The sequence below is a fragment of the Carica papaya genome, chromosome 4 (genome assembly GCF_054855325.1).
Source record: "Carica papaya isolate Zhongbai chromosome 4, ASM5485532v1, whole genome shotgun sequence".
In the NCBI taxonomy this organism is placed as follows: Eukaryota; Viridiplantae; Streptophyta; class Magnoliopsida; order Brassicales; family Caricaceae; genus Carica; species Carica papaya.
In genome coordinates this window covers 28,679,372-28,704,499 of record NC_142312.1, presented here as the reverse complement: position 1 = coordinate 28,704,499, position 25,128 = coordinate 28,679,372, and the positions used below count along the sequence as shown (strand labels likewise).

At 37.4% G+C, this 25,128-nt stretch overlaps 4 protein-coding genes across 14 annotated transcripts; 2 read left to right on the top strand and 2 right to left on the bottom strand.

The window, feature by feature from the left end:
* Positions 1 to 5,615: 5,615 nt before the first annotated feature.
* On the top strand, positions 5,616 to 11,555 carry GIP1 (GBF-interacting protein 1). Of its 4 annotated transcripts, none has more exons than XM_022050214.2 (9): positions 5,616 to 5,892; positions 6,845 to 6,888; positions 7,312 to 7,387; positions 7,890 to 8,016; positions 8,160 to 8,773; positions 9,022 to 9,289; positions 9,554 to 9,806; positions 10,228 to 10,674; positions 10,770 to 11,555. In XM_022050214.2, exons 1-9 carry the CDS (start codon positions 5,721 to 5,723, stop codon positions 11,064 to 11,066), a joined length of 2,298 nt encoding a protein of 765 aa, XP_021905906.1. In that variant the 5' UTR covers positions 5,616 to 5,720; the 3' UTR covers positions 11,067 to 11,555. The 4 variants fall into 4 exon arrangements, with proteins under 4 accessions (XP_021905906.1, XP_021905905.1, XP_021905909.1 ...); XM_022050213.2 differs by having other exon boundaries at positions 5,617 to 5,892; positions 9,551 to 9,806; XM_022050216.2 differs by lacking the exon at positions 5,616 to 5,892 and adding an exon at positions 5,925 to 6,228 and having other exon boundaries at positions 9,551 to 9,806.
* A 238-nt stretch (positions 11,556 to 11,793) lies between these two features.
* On the bottom strand, positions 11,794 to 15,381 carry LOC110820599 (Nucleotide/sugar transporter family protein). Of its 4 annotated transcripts, XM_022050110.2 has the most exons (8): positions 14,822 to 15,231; positions 14,176 to 14,303; positions 13,669 to 13,820; positions 13,276 to 13,484; positions 13,101 to 13,194; positions 12,814 to 12,980; positions 12,521 to 12,691; positions 11,794 to 12,315 (listed from the first exon to the last, which is right to left on the bottom strand). In XM_022050110.2, exons 2-8 carry the CDS (start codon positions 14,177 to 14,179, stop codon positions 12,018 to 12,020), a joined length of 1,095 nt encoding a protein of 364 aa, XP_021905802.1. In that variant the 5' UTR covers positions 14,180 to 14,303; positions 14,822 to 15,231; the 3' UTR covers positions 11,794 to 12,017. The 4 variants fall into 4 exon arrangements, with proteins under 4 accessions (XP_021905802.1, XP_021905801.1, XP_088074879.1 ...); XM_022050109.2 differs by lacking the exon at positions 14,176 to 14,303 and having other exon boundaries at positions 14,822 to 15,235; XM_088218754.1 differs by lacking the exon at positions 14,176 to 14,303 and having other exon boundaries at positions 12,095 to 12,315; positions 12,521 to 12,620; positions 14,822 to 15,368.
* A 1,082-nt stretch (positions 15,382 to 16,463) lies between these two features.
* Positions 16,464 to 20,220, bottom strand: LOC110820821 (coiled-coil protein). Of its 5 annotated transcripts, XM_022050420.2 has the most exons (7): positions 19,822 to 20,220; positions 19,679 to 19,734; positions 18,586 to 19,113; positions 18,096 to 18,319; positions 17,837 to 17,983; positions 16,981 to 17,205; positions 16,464 to 16,851 (listed from the first exon to the last, which is right to left on the bottom strand). In XM_022050420.2, the coding sequence occupies exons 1-7, from the start codon at positions 19,934 to 19,936 to the stop codon at positions 16,608 to 16,610; spliced, it is 1,539 nt and encodes a 512-aa protein (XP_021906112.1). In that variant the 5' UTR covers positions 19,937 to 20,220; the 3' UTR covers positions 16,464 to 16,607. The 5 variants fall into 5 exon arrangements, with proteins under 5 accessions (XP_021906112.1, XP_021906110.1, XP_021906113.1 ...); XM_022050418.2 differs by having other exon boundaries at positions 19,679 to 20,219; XM_022050421.2 differs by lacking the exon at positions 19,822 to 20,220 and having other exon boundaries at positions 18,586 to 19,136; positions 19,679 to 19,818.
* A 355-nt stretch (positions 20,221 to 20,575) lies between these two features.
* ABCG26 (ABC-2 type transporter family protein) lies at positions 20,576 to 24,566 on the top strand. Its single transcript, XM_022050299.2, has 9 exons — positions 20,576 to 20,918; positions 21,014 to 21,303; positions 21,475 to 21,630; positions 21,925 to 22,108; positions 22,216 to 22,494; positions 22,753 to 23,037; positions 23,160 to 23,444; positions 23,531 to 23,638; positions 24,032 to 24,566. Exons 1-9 carry the CDS (start codon positions 20,706 to 20,708, stop codon positions 24,299 to 24,301), a joined length of 2,070 nt encoding a protein of 689 aa, XP_021905991.2. The 5' UTR covers positions 20,576 to 20,705; the 3' UTR covers positions 24,302 to 24,566.
* Positions 24,567 to 25,128: the final 562 nt, after the last annotated feature.

Genomic DNA, 25,128 nt, shown 5'->3' with positions numbered 1-25,128 from the left:
AACAGTTAAGGAAATTCGCAGTTTCCTAGGGATGGCGGGTTATTACCGCCGGTTTGTTGAAGGGTTCTCCAGTCTAGCGGCCCCTCTAACCCGACTCACAAAGAAGAATGCAAAGTTTGATTGGAATGAGAACTGCGAAAAGAGTTTTTCAGAATTGAAGAAGCGACTGACTACTCCACCCGTGCTGGCTCTACCGAGTGGATCAGGAGGGTATACAGTTTATAGTGATGCCTCCTATCTGGGCCTGGGTTGTGTCCTGATGCAGCATGGAAAGGTTATAGCATATGGGTCTAGACAGCTAAAGAATCATGAGAAGAACTATCCTACCCATGACTTGGAGCTTGCCGCAATCATACACGCCTTGAAAATCTGGCGCCATTATTTGTATGGAGAGACCTTTCAGATCTACACCGATCATAAGAGTTTGAAGCACATCTTCACTCAGAAGGATCTCAACATGCGTCAGAGAAGGTGGATGGAACTCCTCAAGGACTATGATTGTGACATCCTATACCATCCAGGTAAGGGCAACGTAGTAGCCGATGCCCTCAGTAGGAAGAGTGCAGGCACCCTAGCCCATCTGATGGTTTCGGAATGCAGGTCCATTGGGGCTACGCAGCAGGTTCGACTGCAAGATCTGAAGAGGGCCACATGTTTGAGTCACCTAGCAGTCCAACCCGAGTTAATCCAAAGAATAAAGGAAGCCCAGTCAATCGACCCCGCCCTAGTAAACCGCAAGAAGGATGCAGAACAGGGAGTGAACTCAGAATTTCAGATCTCTGACGACGGATTGATTCGTTTCAAGGACAGAATGTGTGTCCCAGACGACAATGAATTAAAAAGAGACATCATGACAGAGTCCCATAGTTCAAGGTTCGCCATGCATCCAGGAAGTACAAAAATGTACCAAACTATGCGACCCCGATTCTGGTGGAATGAGATGAAGAGAGATATAGCCGACTTTGTATCTAAGTGCTTGGTATGTCAGCAGGTCAAAGCAGAACATCAACGCCCAGGGGGGTTGCTTCAGCCTTTACCGATTCCAGAATGGAAGTGGGAACACATCACCATGGACTTCGTATCGGGACTACCCAAGGCACGATCGGGACACGATGCCATATGGGTAATTGTTGACCGACTCACTAAGTCTTCCCACTTCCTGGCCATCAGAATGACTGATTCGTTGGACAAGTTGGCAAGAATGTATGTCCGGGGAATAGTCAGACTGCATGGGGTCCCAGTAACAGTGGTATCCGACAGGGATCCCAGATTCACTTCTCGGTTTTGGAATAGTTTCCAGCAAGCTATGGGAACAAAGCTGTCCCTCAGTACTGCCTTCCACCCCCAAACCGATGGACAATCAGAGAGGACAATCCGTACGCTGGAGGATATGCTCCGAGCTTGTGTCCTTGACTCCGGAGGCCATTGGGACGACCACCTACCCCTGATAGAGTTTGCCTACAACAACAGTTACCAAGCAAGCATCGGCATGGCCCCATACGAGGCGCTATACGGGCGTCCGTGCAGGTCACCGATTTGTTGGGAGGAAGTGGGCGATAGAAGATTGTTTGGCCCGGATTTAGTGGAAGAAACCACGTCCAAGATAGTTAAGATCAAGAAGAACATCCAGACAGCTCAGAGTAGGCAAAAGAGCTATGCTGATACCCGGAGGAGAGACATGGCCTTTGAGAAAGGTGACCGGGTGTTTCTTAAAGTCACCCCCTTCAAGGGAATTAGTAGGTTCGGCAGAAGGGGAAAATTAAACCCCAGATACATTGGACCCTTTGAAATCTTAGACAAGATTGGTACCACTGCCTACAGACTTGCACTGCCCCCTGAGCTCTCCCGGGTTCACAATGTGTTTCATGTATCTATGCTGCGCAAGTACAATCCGGACCCTTCTCATGTCGTGGCTCATGAACCGCTTTCACTCCGAGAGGACTTGTCTTATGAAGAAGTACCGGTCAGTATCACGGACCGAGAAAGCAGAATACTCCGTAACCGGGAAATATCATTTGTAAAAGTCTTGTGGCAGAACCACACGCTTAGGGAGGCGACTTGGGAGCTGGAATCAGAATTTAGGGCCCAATATCCTCATCTGTTTGATCAAGAGTAATGAGGCAAATTTGGGGACCAAATTTCTTTATGGGGGGGGAGAGTTGTAGCGCCCGGAAAGGAGGAGGAAAAAAAAAAAAAAAAAAAAAAAAAGGGGGGGGGGGGGCCACGTCAGCAGCCACGTCAGCAGGCCCGGTCAGCAGTCCCAGCCAACCGGGGCCTGCCACGTGGCAAGATCGCGTCACTCAAAAATGAGCCACGTTGGCGATCCGCGTGGGTGCGATCCGACGGCCCAGATCAATCGCGCGATCGGACGGTCCAGATTCAAACGCACGGACGACCCAGATTCAATCAAAAACGAACGGCCCAGATTAAAACGAAATGAACGGCTGTGATCAAAAGGCAAGGGGTTATAAATAGAACCCCCACACCAGACCACAAACCCTAGCCGCCAGCCGCTCGCTGGAGAAGACGAACCAGAGGCCGACCGCCGCCACCCGCCGCCACTCGCCGCCGCACCGGGGAAATTTTCGACCGCCGATCGAGGTAAATTTCATACCCCCGACTCGTTTTTCCCCACTGATTCCTCCTATGGCCAAATCGAAGCCGAAATCCTGGCCAAACGGCCGGAATACGCGGCCGAAGCCCAGCGGCGCCGCCGCGCCCGTTCTCGGTTTTTGCCTCCGACGAGGCCCTTCCCGGCCTCCGTTCGATGCAATTTTTATATCACCGTGATCATCATTCTTTTCTCTACAGGTTGACCGGAGCCGAATCACCAAAACACGAACCTCGCCGGAGAGCCGCTGCACCCGAGAGCACCGCCGCCGGTAAGCTCCGTTTTTCCGTGATTTTTTGGCCCCCCGAGGGCCCTAAGGTTGTTTTCTGACAAGGACCAATGCGAGCGTGGCCGAATTCGGCCGAAAACGGCCGAAAACAGCCAACCCGAGGCGACTCGCCGCCGCCAGCAGCGGCGCCGTCGCCGGAGCACGGCGGAGCCGCCGTGCCGGAGTTGCGATTTGGGCCGAAAGAGGCCCTGGGCCTAATTTGGATTTTTTTTGGAACACGTGCAGGTACTGTTAGCGTGTTTCAGTTCCCCGGGAAAAATTCAGGGAAAATTAGGGACAGCCTGCAGGCGCACTGTGAATCGTATTCGGATCCCGAAAACAAGTAAGGACCCCTCACCCTATTTCCTATCACGGTATTAAAGTTCAAAATGATAAAACGGTATTTCTTGAATTAACGCATGTGTGAAATTGCTTAAGGTTGCTAATGGAGCCCGAGTCTAGTGTGATTAATGATTTACTGTTGTTTGACATGTTTTACACTGTTTTACAGCTTTAAATGCATTATGGGGTTTGATGTGTTCATTTTATAATTTCGAATGCATATATTACTGTTTTATTAATTATGGGTTGAATGACTGAAGAACTGATACTGTATGTTGTCTGTTCGGCATGAATTACGATTTGCTTGTTTGTATGTGAATTAATGATGCTTATTGAGGAAAAAGGGAAATGAAACATTGTATAGACTGATAATTGTATGATGGGGACAGCCTGACTAGATATCCTGGGAGATGGTGGACGGACCGGGTCCGTAGGGAACCCTACCGGGATTGTGGTCTCACATGCCGGACGGGGCATGGAGATCTTATGGTTTTGGCGTCCATACCGGACGGGGTATGGGGACGGCCCGTTTCACCCTCATACCGGACGGGGTATTGAGGTTTATGGTTTTGGCGCCCATACCGGACGGGGTATGGGGACGGCCCGTTTCACCCTCATACCGGACGGGGTATTGAGGTTTATGGTTTTGGCGCCCATATCGGACGGGGTATGGAGACGGTCCTGGAAACTGATTATGAATGTTAAAGGTTAACGGGTAGCGGAACCCCTATGGACCCCCACGGATACTAGTAGGCTGGTAAATGAGAAAAGGATATGTTGTATAATGATTGAATTATAAAAGGCGTGATAAGTGCTATGTTTTACAGCTTATATTATTCCATGATTGTGATAATGTTATTATTTTTCTTATATTGTTTTCATAAATTCCACCGAGGTAAGTGGATGGTAAAGGTTTTCATGTTAATAAACGAGTTTATTGTAAATTATGCTCCATTGGTCTTTTTGTGGTTTTCTACCCACCTTTATCTCCGTGACGGTGAGATATCGTGATGTTCTTACTGGGCTAGTGTAGCTCACTCCTTAATTAACCATTTCAGATCAGGAAGACATGGTTCCCGAGCCCGTTCCGCAGGAGGACGACGAAGGGGATGCCTAGAGACTCTGTAGTCATACGCATAGTTTATTTTCGAGTTTTCTTTCTTAGTTAGTTTAACCTTTTATATTTTAAGTACGTTTTTTTTTGGTTTTTTTCCGTGTAAGGGATGTTAACTGAAATTTTGATCTCGCTTCCGCATTCGATATATTTAAATACTCATTTCTTTTTTAATATTTTCCGGGGTCGTTACATTATAATCTTATAGTTTGCACAAATTTATGAATATTCTTAATACTTATTTCACATATTCAATCAATTAAATATAAATAAATATTTTTTCAAAATTACGAAAAAATCAATATATAAAAATTGATGACAAATATTTTTGTCACTATAAAATAATATATTTGCTTTCAGTTCACATGTCAAATTAAGTTATCAAAACCATATTTTAATTATGAACAAATTTAATGAAAATATTTTTAAATTTTTAATTATTGAGTAAGTAAATGTTAATTCATAAGTTAATTTATAGTTCAATTTATTTGAAGTTTTAAAATTCGTAGATGATATAAAAATAAAAATTAATAATCATAAACAAATAGTTTAAACTTTATCGGTATGATTAAATTCACTCTAAAGATTTTTTAAATTTATACATCGTATTTAAAGTTAAAAGTTTAGAAAAATATTACATCAATGATACAATCATTAAATTTTTACAAGTACATAAAATTTGATGCAATCAATTTGTAATAACATGCATTTATGGAGTTAATTAGTAATAATTATATGATTTACTTAATTTTTGTTAGTTTATTTATTTAAATTAATTAATATTTGTATGATTTTTCAATTTATTTAAAATTATTCATAACTTATGGTAAGATTTAAATTTAAAGATGAGATAGAGCATACCATTGTTAAAATTATTTGTTTGAAATACAATGTATAAAAAATATTATTAATAACGGAATGTAAATTCATATACAAAATATTTATACGTTTTAAAAAAATTAATGAGATCATATAAATATTTCAGATGACCAACGAAATAACGAACATTCGTGCCATTGCTCAAACTTTGAAATCTTGAATTAGAAAGTTTACTACTTTTGCTCATGCAACTAAGAGCATTCTTAGCTAGATTATTACTATAAGGGAGGAAGTTATTGGTTGAATGAAAAATTTGTATTGTTTAAATGGTCAATATTTTTAAATAAAATTTGATGGTAACTTTAAGATTAATTCGACGGCTTAGATTTTGTTAGTAAAATCTAACGGTATAAATCATGTAAATGCCTGTTCAAAAATATTTGGGCACAAGACTATTTAATTCTTCATCTCTCTAAAGCGTCACTCACTCTCTCTTTCTCTCTCTCTCTCTCTCTCTCTCTGTCTCTCTCTCTCGCTCGCTCTTCCTTCTTCTTTCTCTCTTCAACATGAGTAGCAGCGGCGGTGGCCCTAGGGTTTCGATCCCGAACGGTGTGAGGAAAACCTTACAAAACATAAGGGAGATAACAGGGAAGCAACACAGCGACGAGGATATCTATGCCGTGCTTAAGGAGTGCTCCTTTGATCCCAACGAGACCGCCCAAAAGCTCTTGTATCTCGGTATACAAATACATATGTTATATCTACTTATTTCATATTAGGTTGATTATGTTGGTTGCATGTTGTACTGGATATTCTTGGTTATGTGTATTTTCCCTATGTTTATGTTCATTTGATGGCTCCGTTAGGGTTTTATGGCGAGGTTATGTTCTTTGCTTTTTGGTCTTTCAAATTGCTTTGTGGTTTAATGGTGTGTTTGCGTTGCATCATTGTTTCATGATCTGCTTGTTTACGTGGGATTTGGTGTATCGGTGATGATGATTGGTTGGCGAGGGACACGAAAGGAAAAAAAAAGGAGTGGTTTTCGGCATTCTGTGCGTGTTATTTGATTCATTGGTAATCAAAATAATCATCTCTTCTATTCCATTTCTCTTTAGTTTTTGTTTGTCTTCTTCGAGAAAAGATTTTTTTGGTTTGCTGAGGAAACAATAAATGGGTGGTACTTTTGCTGCTCTGTTTTTAAAACATTGATCAGGCTTAGCAAACTTGCTGCATTGCCCTTGAATGCAATTGATAGGTTTTGCCGGAAAGATGCAGAAATGCGGAAAAAGGATACGCCACGAAGGTCTATCTGCATTGGGTCATAAAACTAAATAGCTTTGATGCTATGCTTGTTTAAAGTTTATCAGTTAACCCTCTGGAGCTCGTGGAATGTTGTTGATCTGTGGATTTTCGTGTTGTTGTTTGTAATGAAAACCGAGGATTGCATTTTTGCTTGCAATCTGATTGAATTATATATAGATTATCTTTAATTAGTTTTTCCTTGTATAGTTTTCAGTTGATGAGGTCAATCTATCATGGTTCTGGATGGTGTGTAAGTTGATTGTGTGGCCAGAATATATGCTATATCAGTGTAAAAATTTGGAACTTTTTAACCAAAAAAGTCTGGAATTATTTTCTTTCTCTTTTTCTTTTTCTTGGAAGCATAACTAGTTCATTACCTTGATTGCAGATACTTTCCATGAGGTGAGAAGGAAACGCGATAGGAAAAAAGAGGTATATCTATTTAGTGCTTTAAAAGGTTTGTTAATAATGCAAGTTTGAAGCTGTTATTCTTTAAAAAAGTATTAAATGGTTTAGAGGTTTCCCTTTTTGCATCAAAATGATAAAATGCAATCTGAGAAGGATTCTGTGCAATCTGATTAATTTTTGGATTGTGGACAACATACATAAAGGTAATTTTGAGTTTGGGTGATGGTTTTTTTTTTGTTCCTCATAATAATTTTTTCTGAAAGGAGTTTGTTCCTCATGTAATGTTTTGAAAATTTCTTATATCCACCAATTTGAAGAACAAACTTTTTCTGCTGTCATTGTCTGAGCTTTTGAAATTTTTAAGAAATCAGCAATCATATTTTTTTAAACTTTCAAGTACTAATATCTGTCACTGTAAACTGGGTCTTTGTTCTTTTGTTGTTGCAGAGTAATGTACAAAGCATGCCGGGAAGGGGGGCTAGGGGTGGTCGAGGGAACTATTCTTCGAATTATAACTCTTTTGGTAAATCTCTATGTTTTGCTAAAATTTTATATTAGTTTTTCTCTCTCTGAATTTAACTTTTTCTTGAGTTAAATACATATTTTTTAAGAAGTCCTTATGCTGTAACTTAAACTTGAGAACAACATCCTTATGTTTCCTGTGGATACTCTCTATCATCTTGATTGTTCTTTGGTTGATGGGATGGAGAGTTGTAGGGTAGTTAGAGAACCTTGAAAGCTCCAACTTTGAATATTATCACAATGATGCTGGTTGTGGTAAAATCTGCCTAGGGTAGTTGCTATAAGGTTTAAAATATAAACTAATAAAATTCTTATCTAATTTGTTTTCTCTTGTTAAGATTGTTTCCGTTGAATGTATTTACCATGAACACCATTCCTTCCCCTTTTATTTTTATGCATATGTTGGTTAGCTCACACAGTTAACGTTCTTTTCTATATATGAATATCTACCTAGGATGGTTGTCTTTCACGTATCTAAAATTTCATTTACACTGACCTTTCAGATGCTGGTGGGCGAAATGCTGCTGCTAAAAAGGAAAATGGCGTTAATCCCATAGCAGAGAGGAGCTCTATGCCCTCATTGCCAGCTCCACATAAAGCGAAAAATAATGCAGTACCTCGTGTCACAAAGTAATCATATAGTATCTCTTGTATACCAATATGTGGTTTTCACTATCTGTGTGAACAATTGTCCTTGATTCCGGTGTATTTTTATGCTCCTTAAGAAATATGGGTAATCTTATTTGGGACTTAAAAAATGCTTTTGTTTGCAGATCTCAAGGTGCTGTATCTAATAGTGTGTCAGCTTTGACAAATGGGAGCTCCGGTGAATGTCACGGACCACAGTCATCTGGAGCAGGTACTTGTCATGGAAATCTTGTTAGTTCAGCTGTTGATGTAGTCAAGGTTGGGACTACCCAAGTCCAGCCAGTTGTTGCCGAACAACTTACCTCAGGGGCAAATCCTACATTTGTCTCTGTTGTTAGAGTTGACCAAGAGAAATTGTCATCAAAACTTGATCCCCCCCTTGTACCTGCTACTCCAATGTCTGGTGTTTATGCATCTGCTTCAGATCCTGTACTGGCACCATCTCTCTCCTGCCTCCTTACTGCTATAGGTACTGTTAAACATGAAGTAGGGAGCCAGCAGAAAGTTGCTGAACCAAATCATGCTCAAGGAAACAAACATGTGTCCCCTGATATTGATTCTGAGATGTTAAAGAGTGAAAATGAAACCCCTGGAGTTTCAAGCAATGTGCATGGGAGAGGGTCCTCAAACAAATCAAAGCCAGTTGAAAGGAATCAGCCTTCTGAGTCATTGACCTCGCCTTCATCAACACAGGTTGATTCTTTGATTATCAATTCTAAGGATGACAGGCCAGTGGAGGGTATGTTTGCTTCTTGGGATAGTTAATTTCTCTTGTATTACCTCTAGGCTGGGACATAATAAGGTAGATCGATTATTTTTTGAAATGTTAAGTTTTAACTCTTTCCCACTAAATAGAATTGCACTAGTTCATTTGTTTATGAAAAAATTTCAATAGTTCATATGTTTTCTGAATCATTCAACTTGCTGGTTCTTGAGTGCCATTCATTTGTTTTTGGAGCTCTTACTTCTCTAATATTTCTAAAACAGAGGTCACAATGGAGGTTGGAAATGTTGCAGATAAAGCTAACACCAAACTGCCTCCTGAGTCAAATGTTGCTGATGGTCCGCATGTTACATTTCCTCTCCACTTCCAGGTTGCTGAAGCATTAAAAAATGGTTTGACTTTTGGAAGCTTTGATTCTACTTTTATGGTAGGAATAAAAGAAGCCAACGACACCACCAATGATATTAGATCCATACGGGATGTTGAACCTTCTATTGGGAATAGTGAAGCTGCTGGGGAACCTTTTGCTTGGTAGGTTAATTTTTAGTTTCAATATTTTATGGAGTGCTGTTTTCCTTTTTGTTGAGTGTAAATTGCTAAATACCTACCTTTATTCGATTTGTCCTTGGTCAATAGATGATTCATTTGTGACCGGCCTGATATCTTGAACTGGACAAGTTTGAAATTAGATAATATTGTAGTTGTCTATCATCCATATGCAAACAAAAAAAATTATTATATATTATTAATATCTTATCCATTTGCCCCTTAACAAGTGTGTCAATCATGCAGCAGCCAGAGTGAGTCACTAACAGCTGTGGGAGATAATCATAGTAATCCGGAATCACCTCCTCCCATGCTTGAACAAATACCAGAGTCGGATGTTATTACTTCATCCGAGGAAGACTTGAAAAGTGATCAGCTGAAGCAGGAGGTCTTGTTAGATATGGAAGAGCATCAAAACTCTACTGTTCATAATGTCCGAAGCTATAACTTTGGGTTTGCACCTTTATCAGGAAGTCAGCTTGCACAGATTGAAACAACTGAGGTATGCGTTATTTCTTTTCTTTTGGACTTCTCACTACTATGCATATTTTTGATGTTTGACTAAATTAAATTCCAAGTTACTTGTGGAAGACATATATACTTTTTCTTTGAAATGCTAAAGTACTGTTATCTAGACTTCTTATTAATATGCTATATTTTGAGTAGATTGTGGGTTATTGCAATTGTCCAGTCATATGTGAGATCTAAAATGGCAGGTTACTTTTTATATTTTAATTGTATATTCTTGATTTAGTAAATAACCCTCTGGGTAGCACCTCTTTGGTGCTTCTTAGATAGGGTTAGTTTCTTTTCCTAAAAGAGCCCTGGGGGAAGGGAGGTTGGTAAAAAAAATCAGTTAGCTACTGTAGGTATATGTTATAAGACATTTTGTCCTGATGATTCTTGCTTTGTCAAAAATGTAGAGTGTGAGTTCTTCAGATCTCTCTAGCTCGAGTCCAACACCAGCACTTCAGAATTCTATCCCTGCATCTCAACATCAAGTTCCTCTCTTCCGGCAGCCATATCCTCCTAACTTCTTTTCTTATGGTCACTATCTTTCTCCATATTTTGTGCCACCAATGCACCAAATTCTGGGCCACAATGGACTCCCTCAGCAGCCATCAACTGCCAATTTGTATTTACCCGCAGGAGCTGCTGCTCCAGGGGTCAAATTCCCCATTCCCCAGCTCAAACAGGGGGCTAATGCAGGAAATCCTGCTCACGTGGGAATCCCATCTGCCTATGGCTCTTATGGCTCTTCCCATGTTGGATTCAGTCATGTTCCCGCTGTGACTTCCGGAAATTCAACCAGCAACGAGGATCTTGGACCAGCTCAGTTGAAGGAAAATATCTACACAACAGTTCCCTTGGTTGGTTTGCTTCTTTCTTTTCTTTGTTTGTACAATATATATATATATATTTTTTATGTTGTGTGGCTTCTGATCAATTGCTAAATGTTTTTCAGAGTGAAGGTTCCGCCTTATGGATGCATGCACCTGGGCAAGATCTATCCAGCTTGCAGGTCAATTCATTCTATAACCTACCAATTCATGCACAGCATCCCTTGTTCTCACCTGCACAGGCAGGTCACGGTGCCTTTGGTGGAATATATCAGCAGCCGCAGACGTTAGCTGCTCCTAATGCGAATCCGCTCCTACAACAATCTCAGGTCATGGCCAGGGCAGTTGAAACAGCTGGACCCCCAGCCACTGCGTATCAGCAGCCTCAGCTTGCGCAGATGAACTGGAATACTAATTACTGAACCGACAAAATAATTGTGCCATGAGGACCCAACTCAGAGATACATGGTTTTATATTGTGGACCACAGGAAGGAAATCTGGTAGAAGTTCCCCCAATTTGAGTGTAAATATTAAAAAAGCTTGGGTGGGAGATTTGTGGGAGCAACCTTGAATTTGTGATGGTTGCCGTTTCTCATTTTTATTCACCTGGTTTAACTCATCACCTCCCCATCATTTTGGTCTTTTACTGGGTAGCAAACTCTTGTTATTTTGCTAGACCTGGTTCCTCCTTAAGATATAGGAATTTTAAGAGGTGGATAGAAATAGGTGGGATTTTTTATCAATTTTTCCTTTCTTATAAGTCTCACCTGTATATTAAATTTTGATAGTGATCATTACAGCTGTAATTGTTATAAGGGGAATTGAATTGGCATTTTCCAGTAGAGTAATTCAGGTCCTCAAAACATTAATATTGTTTAATGAAGCAGTTTCACAAAAACTTTGCTTTGTATATTTGATTCCATCTGTTTTCCTTGCTGGATCATGACTGCCTTATAATTTGTGTTCAACTTCTGTTTGTATTTGATAAAGGGAAAGTTGACATGATGTTCCGACATCTTTTGATTTGTGCCTTTTTATAGTTAGATTTAGTAGAAATACACTTTTTGTGGTAGAGATGGAAAGTTTGTCTAATGTTTTGTTCCAATTGAAAATAAATTACCCCATAAGTTCTATAATCTGCACAAAAGTACAAAGAAATCAATTTCATTATGTCCTTATGAAATGGCTTTTGTGAGTACCTAATTAGGACATGAGAGAACATCTAAAACAAATAATATTTGACTGTCCAAAATTAACCCTAAAGTTTTCCTTAATAAAATCCCCAAAAAACTCTCTTATCTATACAGCACAAACTTCTATCCTATCATCTCTCTCTCTCTCTCTCCCTTGAGCTGGTTTTAGTAGTTTATCTCTATACAATGTTTGTTGTACTGGCAGCAGTAACTGATATTTGTGAGTCTTTGGCAGTATCTTCTGCTTCTGGGTTGGTTTTGGTTTTGGACATATTCTGCTTTGGAAGTTGCTTGTTTGAACTTTCATGGGTGCCCTGCAAATTAAGGGATGTGTAAACTGACATGCCACCGAGAGCTGCCACTGCCCCACAAATGCTAATGAACCCTGGATCTGAATTGAATATCAGATACCCTCCCAGCAGGATCACACATGTCTTAAACTGTCCTAAAACCACATGAGAAGTTGCAGAAGTTGCACTGCAGGAACACATGGCAAACAATATTATATAATATTAAACTGTCGCAAACAAATGGGATTTGATTTGTAGTAAGGCGAAATTTGTAGAGAATAGAAGAATAATTTGCCCTAAATATAATCTTAGGATTGATGAAGAATCAATGATAAGTTTTTTGTAATATAATTTAAGGGTTTTAGATGAAAAGAAAGGAAAATAATATGTACCCAAGTGCCAAAGCGCCTGACCATTGGAGGAGAAAACCAAGGAGAGCTGATATGAAAATGGCAGATGAGTTGTTGATATTCCACTTGAACAACAACACTCCTGGTGGATCCAACCATGGCATCAATGCCAATAAGAAGAAAACTGTCACTGGTGTTGTCTTCCACATCAACCTACATCAGAAATTATTCTTTTTTCTATACATTCTTCTTCTCTTTATCTCGCATAACATGAGTTTAATTGCCTAAAAATCTTTCAGGAATTGAAAAAAAAAAAGTTAAGAAAGTTTACTTACGCAAGAGCAGTCCAATTGCTCTGTTGTTGTAGATTAGACCACAAAATTTTGTTAATGGCACTTGGGATTATCCAGGCAACTGCGATACAAGCACCGAAGAAATTGAAGTCCAAGTCTGTCACAGTTGCTATTGCCACACCAATTGAGACAACAGTCAGGGCCAACACCTGCACAATTGCCATTTCATTTCATATATGCTACCTGGAAAATAAGCTTCAGGAATGACTAGTGCATATATGTGTGTACATACACACACATACATGTATATATACATATATGGGATTCACCTTTGTAGAAGCAATGGTTTTTCTAAAGAGGACAAACTCTGCAAGAACAATGGTGGGAGTAACTGCAATTTTAGCCATCTGGTAGAAACCAACACTGCACGTGATCTGAATAGTGAGTGAGAAAAGGAGATACCCAAGAAACTCTGCATGTGGCTGTAATGGAGTCTGAACTAACCTGTTATACTTCAGACTTGTATTGGCAAGGCCTGAGGCAAAAGCCATGACAGCACCCAAGAAGAAGAGAGAAGTGAAAGGAGTAGTTTTTGAAGGAGGAGAGACTGGCAGCAACGAGATTGCCTTGAACAAAGCTAGTAGTATCCATGCAACTGAGTAGTGGATTAAAGTGAGAAAGATTGGAAAATTGAACCCGATTTTTCCCATAACCTGGGGATATAAACAAAACCATGAATGAGAAAACTCGAGCAAGAAAACAACGAATAAACTTGTGATGGATACTACTCGCTTGAATGCATAATAAGTTTTCCACCACTAGTAACATGGTGGACCAGTTTGCTTGCTAACAGCTGAAAGGAGTGCATAAAAAAGGAGAAGAAGAGCAAGCACTGACTATTTTGTTTGTCAGGATAATCCCAACAGCAACCATGAAATTGAAGGTCATAGCCACAACAGGACCACAATATCTCTGCTGTTTTCTCTTTGCTCCTTCTGAAGTTCTGAGCTCATTATAGAGAGAACCTCTGAGTTCTTCCATTGCTCGGCCTGCAATTTCGAGTATTGAGGATTTTGTAACATCATCTATCCGTCATACCATAATGTAATTTAGTGTGCTTTTTAATCCAACAAGGGAGAAAAACCAAGAAAATAATGCACCATAATCAGGAACTTCTGAAGAAGATACTTTTTTATTTTTAATGAATTGGACTATAGGAGAGCTCTCTTATAGAATTATCAAGAAAAGGGTAAAATGGAAGTGGCTTTATTTTTGGAATAAAAATTCATAAAAAAATTAAATAAAAAAAGCAGAAATCTAGAGACCCATGTAAAATGAAAACCATGTTGGGAAATACTCAGAAAGCTGAAAGTGCTGATTTGTTGTACCATTTACAAGACTTACTCATTGTTTTCTTGAAGCAGATTTATTAGACCCATACAAGGAGATATGCCTTGGTTGAGAAAGATGAACAATTACTAATACCATATGCCATCGTAAAGAGAATCCAAAGAGAAGAAATTGCATAATTCCTGAAGCAGTTGATAAAAAGAAAGCATAAAACTGAGAAGAAGACAGCATGTAAATGAGAACTATTGTGAGAACAACTGAGAAGAAGACAGCATGTAAATGAAGAAGTTCATACTAACAGACGCAGGCCGGCGAAGTTTCTAATATTGATTTGTATATATATATATATATGTATATATTTATGTGTATAGACAACCCTTATCACATATAAAAAAGTGCCACCAAAGCAAACGGTAAGGAAAAACCATACATTTCAACCCAAAAACAAAAACAAAAGCAAAATAGTAGATTTATAAATAAGGAGCCAAAATATCATTTGCTTGAATCTGAAAGAAAATATTCCATTTCCATCAAACCCAGCAACAAACCAGAAAACATCAGCCAGTGCCACTAATGGAAAAATCATAAAACATTTGCAGGCCTGAAAACAAACCAATGAAACATAACAACAAACACAATATATGCAAAGTTTAAAATGGAATCAAAATCTAAAGAGCATATTAAAATATATATATAGAACCTGCTTCTCCAGCATCACTGTCTTTCCTTTTGATAAACTTGCGTCCCTCTCTCCCCAGCAGACAACCAAACAAGCCCATGCCAACCCACCAAGCATATGCAAATATATATATATATATATACACCCAACAGAGATTATCGCATTAACAACATGGATACCATTGAATCCATTTTGCTGCCCATTATCTGTTACATCATTCCTCTATCATTATAAAGAAACCACCTTTCAAAACGCTGAAGATAGGGAAAAAAATGGGATTTAAATAAAATTAATGAGAGAGAGATAATTGATGATCAAGTTTGAATATATCAGGAAAGAGTTGTACACAGAGACCATCTCTTTCCTCTGCGTTGTTGTTTTGAATATATATGGAAAAGGTTGTGTCACCCAACTCTATAAATAGAGAGCATTAATGGCCAATAATGATGAGGTATGGTGCCACGCGTAATGTCTGTGAGTTTGGTGAGGTGCAATGGTGGGTGAGATTATAAAGCGAATTAACGTAGTTTTACGGAGAAGGTAAGGTAACATGATTGATGTTTTTTGGCATAATCAAGAAACAGTCAAAAGCAAACGTGGCGCCCTGACCCGTTAACCACTCTTCAAACTTGGGAGGGTTTTATGAACTTGGATGGTGCAAAGCTACACTAAAACCAAGTCACTTATAATTTTTTGTCATTGCACGAACATACAGACATACATACATACATACACATATATATATATATATACATATACACACACGCACACGCATGTAAATATTGATATTACTCAGTTTAGTATATGGGGTTTAAATTTTAATTTCATAACTAGTATTGCTTGTAGAAGCTAAATAGTTATTCTTATGTAAAGTTTTACTATTTGAAGGGATATAATAATCTCATAGATAGTATTAAATAGTAATTTTATGTTTTTTTTTCTTTAAATTAGAGTACTTTTAACTGAGTTTATATTGATAAATTTTTTTTTTTTTTATGTAAAAAAAAAAAAAAAACTTAATTCAAACTAGATATTACAATTAAAAATGCTTATCTAAAGAATTTTTGCTAAAAGGGAAAAAAAAGACAAAACTTTTCTTCTTAGATGTTGATACGTATGCTCTAGAAGGTAACATAATCTATGTTTAGTAGATTCTATGTCAACTACAGTCTTTATCTTACTGCAAATTAGTGGTTGAAACTCAACTACCAGCATAGCATTTTGGTCAACTACTAGCAGGGGGGAAGGGGGGTGTCCTTTGTTGGTTCTGATGCTTAAATAACAAGGTACCTTGAAGATGTAAAAAATGGTCAACTTCTGAGGGTAAAAAGGTCAAATCACTTGTACCAAAAAACTGAAATTCCAACGTTTCATCAACTCAGCAAGGTAGATTCCTGTGAGATATCATAAAAATTTATGATTGTCAGTTTTGCTTCTCGAAAATTCTGTAACTTTTAGACAAAAATTTAACTTGAACTGGGAAAAAAAAACCATGGCAATCCACTGAAATTGAGCCAATAGAGTTTTAGCTCTTGATCCATCTAATGAATTTGTATTAGAAAAGGAACAAGATAAAATGATAACCAAAAGAAGACAGCAAAGGGAAGCAAGAGTGAATGTCTTTGTATGTAAATATGTTTTGCCATTGCCAATCTTGAGAAAATGAATTGCAATCAGATGGGTATGTATTTGAAATTCAGATGTTTGAACTAGTACACGAGGAAGAAAATACATAAATTATCTTTAATATTGACCGTACAAAAGACATTGAAAGAGATCGAATTCAGGCTGCTGGGAGTTCTCAAATTTAAATTTCTTGTTGGTGTTTCTCCAGGTACTCATTTTCTCTTGTAATGGCATCAAGATCAGCTTTCAATTTGGCTATATTTAAGCTTCGAGATGCCATGGCAGCTAGCTTCTTTTCATGTTCGGCACCTTCTCTTCTCACCCTATCAGTCACGAGGATTTTCTCAGCAATCTGTCCAAAGCTCTCATGTATGCTAGTGAGAAGCCTGTAAGCTTGCTTCCCTACTGGGTCTCTTTTTGTTTCCCTGCAAGCGAACACGTTCTATCAGTAAAGCAAGCGATTCATTGTTGAAGTCAGAGAATATAGTTATTTTTATTTTCTTTTTTCTGGGTGGGAAGGGTGCAAGGAGTTTGCAGTTTTAAATGCTTGATACCTAAGGACCATTTCATCCACCACGCTGTAGGTTCTATGGAGGCGCTCTTGGATAGAGTTACTCTCTAACTGAAGTTCCCTAGTTTCTCTCAATATCCTCTCTATATCAGCATCTAGTTTCCGACTGTTCTTTGTTATCTCCTTTATCTGCTCAATATAAGATCTCCGCGATGCTACTTCGGTTTGTTTCTCAAGATCTGCACGAAGTTTAGACTCTTCTTCTTCCCTACAAAGTGAGCAAATAATGAGTACAGTCAATCAATTTCAGGGTGTCAACAAGTTATTTTTCTTACTACCCCAGGCACTCTGGATACTAAAATGAATAATTAAAGATGATTTGAGGTCAAAAATAGGAACATCAACACAGATGATTTTGTTTTCCAAAGACAGGCACGTGCTAAATGGTAAGCACAAGATACAGCCTTTGGGTGATATATTTGTTTTTTGCTTCATAAAGAATCCAACTGTTAGGTTCCAACTCTTCCTTTTTGCCTAATAATAGATTTGTTATGTGCTTGGCTATGTTTATGTGTATGCAAACATTGGCACTACTTTCTGTTCTAATTTTCCTCGATATGTAAACTTCCATAACTCTGGGCAAAAGGAAAAAAAGAGGTCCTACCATGAATTTTACTTTTAGTTCATTATAACGCGATTGGTACACACAAGCACCATGCTCAAGATATACGTAATATCCAGTAGAAAATAAATATTCTTCTGGAGACATAAATGTATGACATGATTGATTAGCAGTACAGAGCCCTTGTTTAAACAACATTGTATTCCATCCATGATATATTAACAAAAACAGAACTTCATGTTTGGAAGTCATATCACAAAAAATGTTGGAAATTTACCTCTTCCTGATTTCAGACAAAATGAATTGCTTTTCCAGCTCAAGCTCTCTCAACTTCTGGAGTTTCTCTTTAGCCTCTGGTTTGTCCGCATAAAGAGATTCTTCAAGACTTCTCTTCTTCTCTTCCAGAGACTGTCTGGAAGCTTCCCTACAGAGGATCAGAGTCTCCAGGTAATACTAGTGGTTACATCCAAATCAAATAATTTCATGTGAAGGAAGGCAAACTTTTAACCAAAATTCATAGGATGACAATATAGTACCACTTTGACTCTAATTCCTCAAGATCACGGTTTCCAGCATCTAACTGTTCATTAAGCTGCTTAAGATAAAACTCAACGGGATGAGAATTATCAAATGCCAAATCTGCTGCGGCCTTCAAACATTCGAGCTCTTCTTCAAGACAGCACAACTCTGCAGTCCTTGCCATTACCTCCTCCTGGAGCACCCTTTCTTCATTTCGCAATCTTCTGGTCTCACTTAATACCTAGTAAAACAGTAGACATCAAGCAATAAATATGAACTAGTTTCTCTCTCAAAATTTGGTAAAAGCTTAATGAGCGAAACATGATATGCAGGAAAATATTAACATGTGTACATATGCATCTTTAGTATTTATTTCTCTGATTTGTCAGGCCATATTGAAACTCAGGCTTTCGATTCACTTGCTGATCAGTATGTAGCAATGCTTTTGGACCAGAGCTGAGGTCTTGCAAATCTATCAAAGCCATAAAGTTGTCTAAATAGATGTACCTTGGAATATGGGTCTTCATGATAAGTAACAGTTTCTTCAAATAGTGAAACTTGTTTCCCATCTACCTGGGCAGAAGTTTCCTGGTTTCCTGATGCAGCTGCTCTCAAATTCCCAGGTTGTTCAGCCAGAGCCTTTCTGGCAATCAAGTCAACATGTTCATTCTGGCCCAAAATTTTTCCCTTGGAACAGGATGCATTCTGCACATCCAGTTCTTCCATCTTCTCCGAAAAGAGATAATCATCAAAGGATCCATTGATGGTTGCATCCCCGGCCCTATAATTGGATAGATCAGGCACTTCAGATGTCAGTATAAGATCTTTCAAGACATCTTCAACTTTCTGAAGATTTAGATCTACAGCTTCATTATCAGTCTTCTTCATATTCTCCTCTGAAGTTTCTTTCTTCATTTTCTTTCCATCATCAACATTGTCCACTCGAGAAGTTTTTACACCTTCAGGTGATTCAGAAAGCCTCTCCACCAGAAACCTCACCAACTTATATAGATCTTCTTCAGATGGATACAGGAACTGCCTTAAGGAACACATACAATCTGTTCTAAGCATAATTTCAGAACAAATAAGAATAGCAATAGCCACAATCAGAAGAAAAGCAACCAGATAAAACTGAAGATGCATAAACAAAAGCAAACTCCGAAAATGCAAAAGCAGAAGATTCTAATATCAACTTCCTCTTTTTATCAATCTTCTTTAGAATGTGCCCGTTTAGCAACCATTTTCCATAAAAGAATTCTTGTATCCACCATTTCCAAACAGGTATACTAAAAAATTCACTATTCAGGATACACAAATCAACACTTCTCCCGGAAACAAAACCTAAAAGAGTTAACATGCTCATCAGGACTTGCATTTCGTTCACGAGGTTCATCCAAATTCACCATTCTTTCAGTTTGACCAGAACTCATTGTGCCCAAAATTAATTCTCTCTATGAAATTTTCACATTAAAATATTTTCATAATCAAGAAATCTAAGCTTCAGAAAAATTATTAACCTCCAATCTCACAAAACCCTATTATACGCCAATTTAAGAGCACCGCATATCCTGGTGTTTTGTGAACAAAATAAAATCAGTACCTTGTAATAGGTCACGTCACTGATGTAACCTAGGTTCTTGATGGCGAGTGCGATGTCTGTACAAATTCTGAACTTGTCAGCCATGGAATCGGGAAGGTCGACGCAAAACGACGTAGTATTCTCAATGAGGTTAAGGGACTGACCGCAGATCGATACCAAGATCGCGGGCGTTAGGTCACCGATCGACGAAACGTTTTCTGGGACCGAAACTCCCGATTTCTCCAATGACTTTATCAGTATATCCTGACCATCTTCCATTTTACCTCTCACTGTTTCTCTGCTTCTCTGTGTTTCTCCTATTCGAGTTCTACGCTCCAGCTCAGTTACTGAGCAAAAACAAGAAAAAGGTCTCCTAATTTGTTTAATCTGGTGGAGTAACCTGAGTCATACTAAAACGCAGCCGTTTTGGAATGGAGAGCAGACTAAAGACAAGAAGAAAAACATCCTTTCACCTATCTGAAAGGCATTTACCCATAAACTATGATCGAGAGTTTTCTTCTTATCCCACAAAAGATGGGAACTTCACATATACATCATGCATATGCACACATATAACATATATATATATAGTTTAAGAATGGTTACAAGTCATGTTGGCATTTGTGGTTGATATATGTAAAGAAGAAATTTTTATGACACAAATAATTTTTTTGTAGTATAATTTGTGTGTCAATTCCAAAATGGTTCCATATATTTAGGTCTTACACTTTATATATAATATATATATGTTATAGTTGAAGAAATGGTTAAAACTTAAAGGGGTGTTTTAGAGGCAGAAACAAGCTTTTCATGGCCTCAAGAGTTCGTAAACATAAGCACTGAAAGCATGTGAGCTACCAAACCACACCCTTCCAAAGGTATATAGGCAGGCTTCTGGTTTATTGCAGTTGATTCACTTGCAATGCAGATTTTTGGTTCACTCATCTCCCAATATATGTGTGTGTGTATATATATATATGCACATATATACCCTGCACTTCTCTGGGTCTAAATTAATTAGAAGTGTAAGTTTATATCCAAAAATAACATGGACAGAGGAAGAAGAGAGGAGGAGATTGAGGACATGTCCTTGTCCCCTCCATCAATGGGGTCTATGCAAATTGCAGGCAGCAATATTGGCTTTGCCCACAACATTGAATTCATGTCCCAAGCTTACCTTAGAAATCGATACTCCGAAATTGATATCGAAAATGTTTCTTCTTTTGCAAGTAAAGACCTCCCTCTTCCCATATTTCTTAAGGTACTCATAGTTTTCATTTATTCTTTATATATATATGTTATAGTTGTGTATAATATGTATATGATGTGGTTGGGTGATGGTGGTAATTTATGCAGTTTGAAGATGTGGAGTATAAGGTGAGAAATAGCCAAGCATCCTCCATCAATCCAGTCAAGGCTGTGGTGTCAAAAGTAGCTTCCCAGTTGAACATGGAGCAAGACAACTACAAGCAAATCTTGAAGGGTATAACAGGCAGCATTGGCCCTGGTCAGATCCTTGCCCTTATGGGTCCTTCTGGGAGTGGTAAGACAACCTTGTTGAAGATCATCGGAGGAAGATTAATCGAAAACATTAAAGGGAAGATAACTTACAATGAAGTTCCCTACAATCCAGCCGTTAAGAGAAGGTTAATTTGCCAAACTTCAAAAATGCCCCAATATTGTTTCATAATTATAATTACACTTTTTCAAGTAAAATGATATCTTAAATTTTAAAAAACGAAGATCCATGACGAGAGTTATGCCATTGGGGCTAAAAGGTTCAAGTTAACAAAATCTTGACGAGTTATTGTTGACAGGATTGGGTTTGTGACACAAGATGATGTGCTGTTCCCACAACTTACAGTGGAAGAAACATTAGTGTTTGCTGCATTTTTGAGGCTTCCAGGAAGCATGAGTAGACAACAGAAGTATGCCAGAATAGAGATGATTGTAAAGGAGCTAGGACTTGAAAGGTATGCATGTCAAGTCCATATATACACACGAAGTACAAGTATGAAACTTTAATTTGTATAATTTTTGTTATTTGACTCTTTAATTTCAGTATCATATTCATGTCGGACACAATAAGACATTGGTATGTATATAAATACTACTTGTACTTTGAATTTCTTGACTCAAAATTTTGTATTTTTGATTAAAAACTATTGATTACATACTTGGATCTACGATTAGTGAAAAATTTGTTCCTGGGTTCGAGCGACATATATAGTCTGTCACTAATGAATCTCCTAAATATATGAATTTAGATGTCGACATACGCGAATCGGAGGAGGATTTGTTAAGGGAATATCAGGAGGAGAAAGAAAAAGAACAAGTATTGGTTATGAGATTCTTGTTGATCCTTCATTGTTGTTGCTTGATGAACCCACTTCAGGTCTTGATTCAACCTCAGCCAATAAGCTTCTCCAGATTCTTCAAGGAGTAGCCAAGGTCACATAATTACAAATTGAGTTTTATATTTTTATCACACAATAAGATTATATGTCTTTGATATTTATACATATATGGCCCATATATATATATATATATATATATAGGGTGGGAGGACTTTGATCACTACAATTCATCAACCATCAAGCAGAATGTTTCACATGTTTGACAAACTTCTACTCATATCAGAAGGCTATCCTGTGTACTGTGGCAAGGCAAGAGAGTCGATGGAGTACTTCTCGTCATTGAGATTCATCCCGGAAATCACAATGAATCCGGCTGAATTCTTGCTTGATTTAGCTACAGGACATGTCACAGATATAAGTCTTCCAGAAGATCTATTGGCAGCCCAAGGAGCTCATGACTCGGAGGAGGCTGTCATTAAAGTAACGATTTCAAATCTCAAGACTTAAATTATATTTCGAAAATTTTTTTACTTTTCGCATTTAAAAAAACTTATATAGCTTTTGTATCTAACCAATTTTAAGGTCTCAAATTTTAAGAAGTAAAATTGTTTAGATTTTTAAGTTTAAAATATTAGATTTTCAAAATTTTTACATTTGTAAGAACTACATAAATTACTCTTGCCAAGAAAAATTAACTATTCCCTACAGCATTCATTAACTCCTTGTATGTTACATTAGTATCTTCAATTCAAATACAAAGCTCAGTTGGAGCCAAAAGAGAAAGAAGAGAATCATAGAAGCTCGAAGGCACCGGAGCATCTTCAATTGGCAATTCAAGTGAAAAAAGATTGGACACTTTCGTGGTTGAATCAGTTCATGATAATAGCAAAGAGAACTTTTCAAGAGCGATACAGAGATTATTTCGATAAACTTAGACTAGTTCAAGCACTCGGCATAGCAGTCATGTTAGGCCTTCTTTGGTGGAAATCAAAGACAGATACCGAAGCTCATCTTAGAGATCAGGTAATTAATTTAATTCTCCTGAAAAGTTTTAATTAAATGTAAGTTAATTAACCCTTTTTATTTAATTGATCTATGTTTAAACAAATCATCACAAACACTAATTCCAAAAACTTTGATTGAAGGTTGGTCTAATGTTCTATATCTGCATATTTTGGACATCTTCTTCAATATTCGGAGCTGTTTACGTCTTCCCATTCGAGAAAATCTACTTGGTGAAAGAAAGAAAAGCCGATATGTATAGATTGAGTGTATACTACATTTGCAGCACGTTATGCGACATGGTAGCACATGTTTTTTACCCAACAATTTTCATCGTTATCGTCTACTTCATGGCGGGATTCAAGAGAACAATTCCTTCCTTCTTCTTGACATTGTTTTCCATACTACTCATTGCTGTTACAAGCCAAGTAAATCTAATTTACACTCACTAATGTTTAATTAATTAGCTTTATAATTGAGTTTACCAAAATTAATAACTTTTTTGGTTGATTAGGGAGCGGGAGAACTATTTGGGGCTGCAAGTTTGAGCATTAAAAGAGCTGGCATGATTGCCTCTTTGATCCTAATGCTATTTCTTCTCACTGGTGGCTATTATGTCCAGGTACATACATACGTATAATTGAATTAAATTAATTAAAATTTTTATTTAAAAAATAAAAATAATTGATACATCGTTTGTTCTATAAAAAATTATAATTTTAAATTGAATTACATTTTTCGGTATATACTCAATACGAACTTGTATATATATATATATATGACTTGATAAAAAATCAACGAATAAGGTCGTATTCGATTTTCTTATGTTAATTAAGTTAATTTTAAGCTTAATAAGAATAATATTCTACGCCAAGCAATTCATTTAATTTCAAGTGGTTTTTGTTTTTCCTTACTAAATAGTATATTGGGATTTAAAGCGATAATTTAATATATTTATTATGCGATGATTAACTAAAATATGTTTATAGTTAACAAATTGATGGGTTTAATGCAGCATATACCAAAATTTATGCAATGGTTGAAGTACTTGTCGTTCATGTACTACGGATTTAGACTTCTATTGAAAGTGCAATACTCAGGAGAGGAATTATACGAATGCGAGAGCAAAGGAGGTTGTCGGACTCTGCAAAGTTCGCCATCATTCGACACGGTAAACTTGAATGGTGGCTTGCAAGAAGCTTGGATTTTGTTGGCAATGGCATTAGGTTATCGGTTATGCGCTTACTTTTGTCTTCGCCGGAGAATCAATGTCTCCCATCTCTAAATCTTCAAATGTAAAATGTAGATTAGTGCATTAAAGCAAAAGGGTTTTTGTATTTCCTTCAAAATCTTCAAGCTTTATACCAATATATAAATATATATACACACACATACACACACGTAGAAAGCTCTACATGAATCAGAAGAATGAATTGTACTATGGAGGGAATTAGACTCTGTTTGTTTTCTTCTAGTATTAAAAATTTGCAACTAATGATTATTTTTTAATTATATAAATTTTTTATTCATCATAAAATATCAAATTTGAACTATAATGTTAACATGGCTTTAACAATTTTTATTTTTATGATAGAAATATATAAAAGTCTAAATTGTTATTAGGAATTTCAAGTGTTTAGCCTGATAATAGTAATATGAATAATACTGAAATTTTTTATTTAACAAAAGAATTAAAATTTAAAAATTACATTCCCTATATTTTGCTAAAATACCCAAATAGGGATTATTAAAATGTTTAGAACTTAAAACGAAAGATAACTGCTACAATAATAGTTAACTTTAATTCGAATACGGTAGAACGGATAGAGATGATATTTTAATATATTTTGTCACTGTTCTGGATCTGGTTTGAATTATCCTGATATAAAATTATATAAGAAGGAGGTGAGCACCACTTGCTCAATAAGAATGCCAAGAATCTTATCGTTGAAACAGTAACAAAATGGTTGTAAAAAACATAAAACGACTGATGAACACTTATTTTGTATTAAAAATCACACTGATGCAGTCGCAACTTTTTTTTTTTAATGGAAAATAATTTATCACATACTTTCTTGTTAGATAACTTTCATATACAACATTTAGATGTGT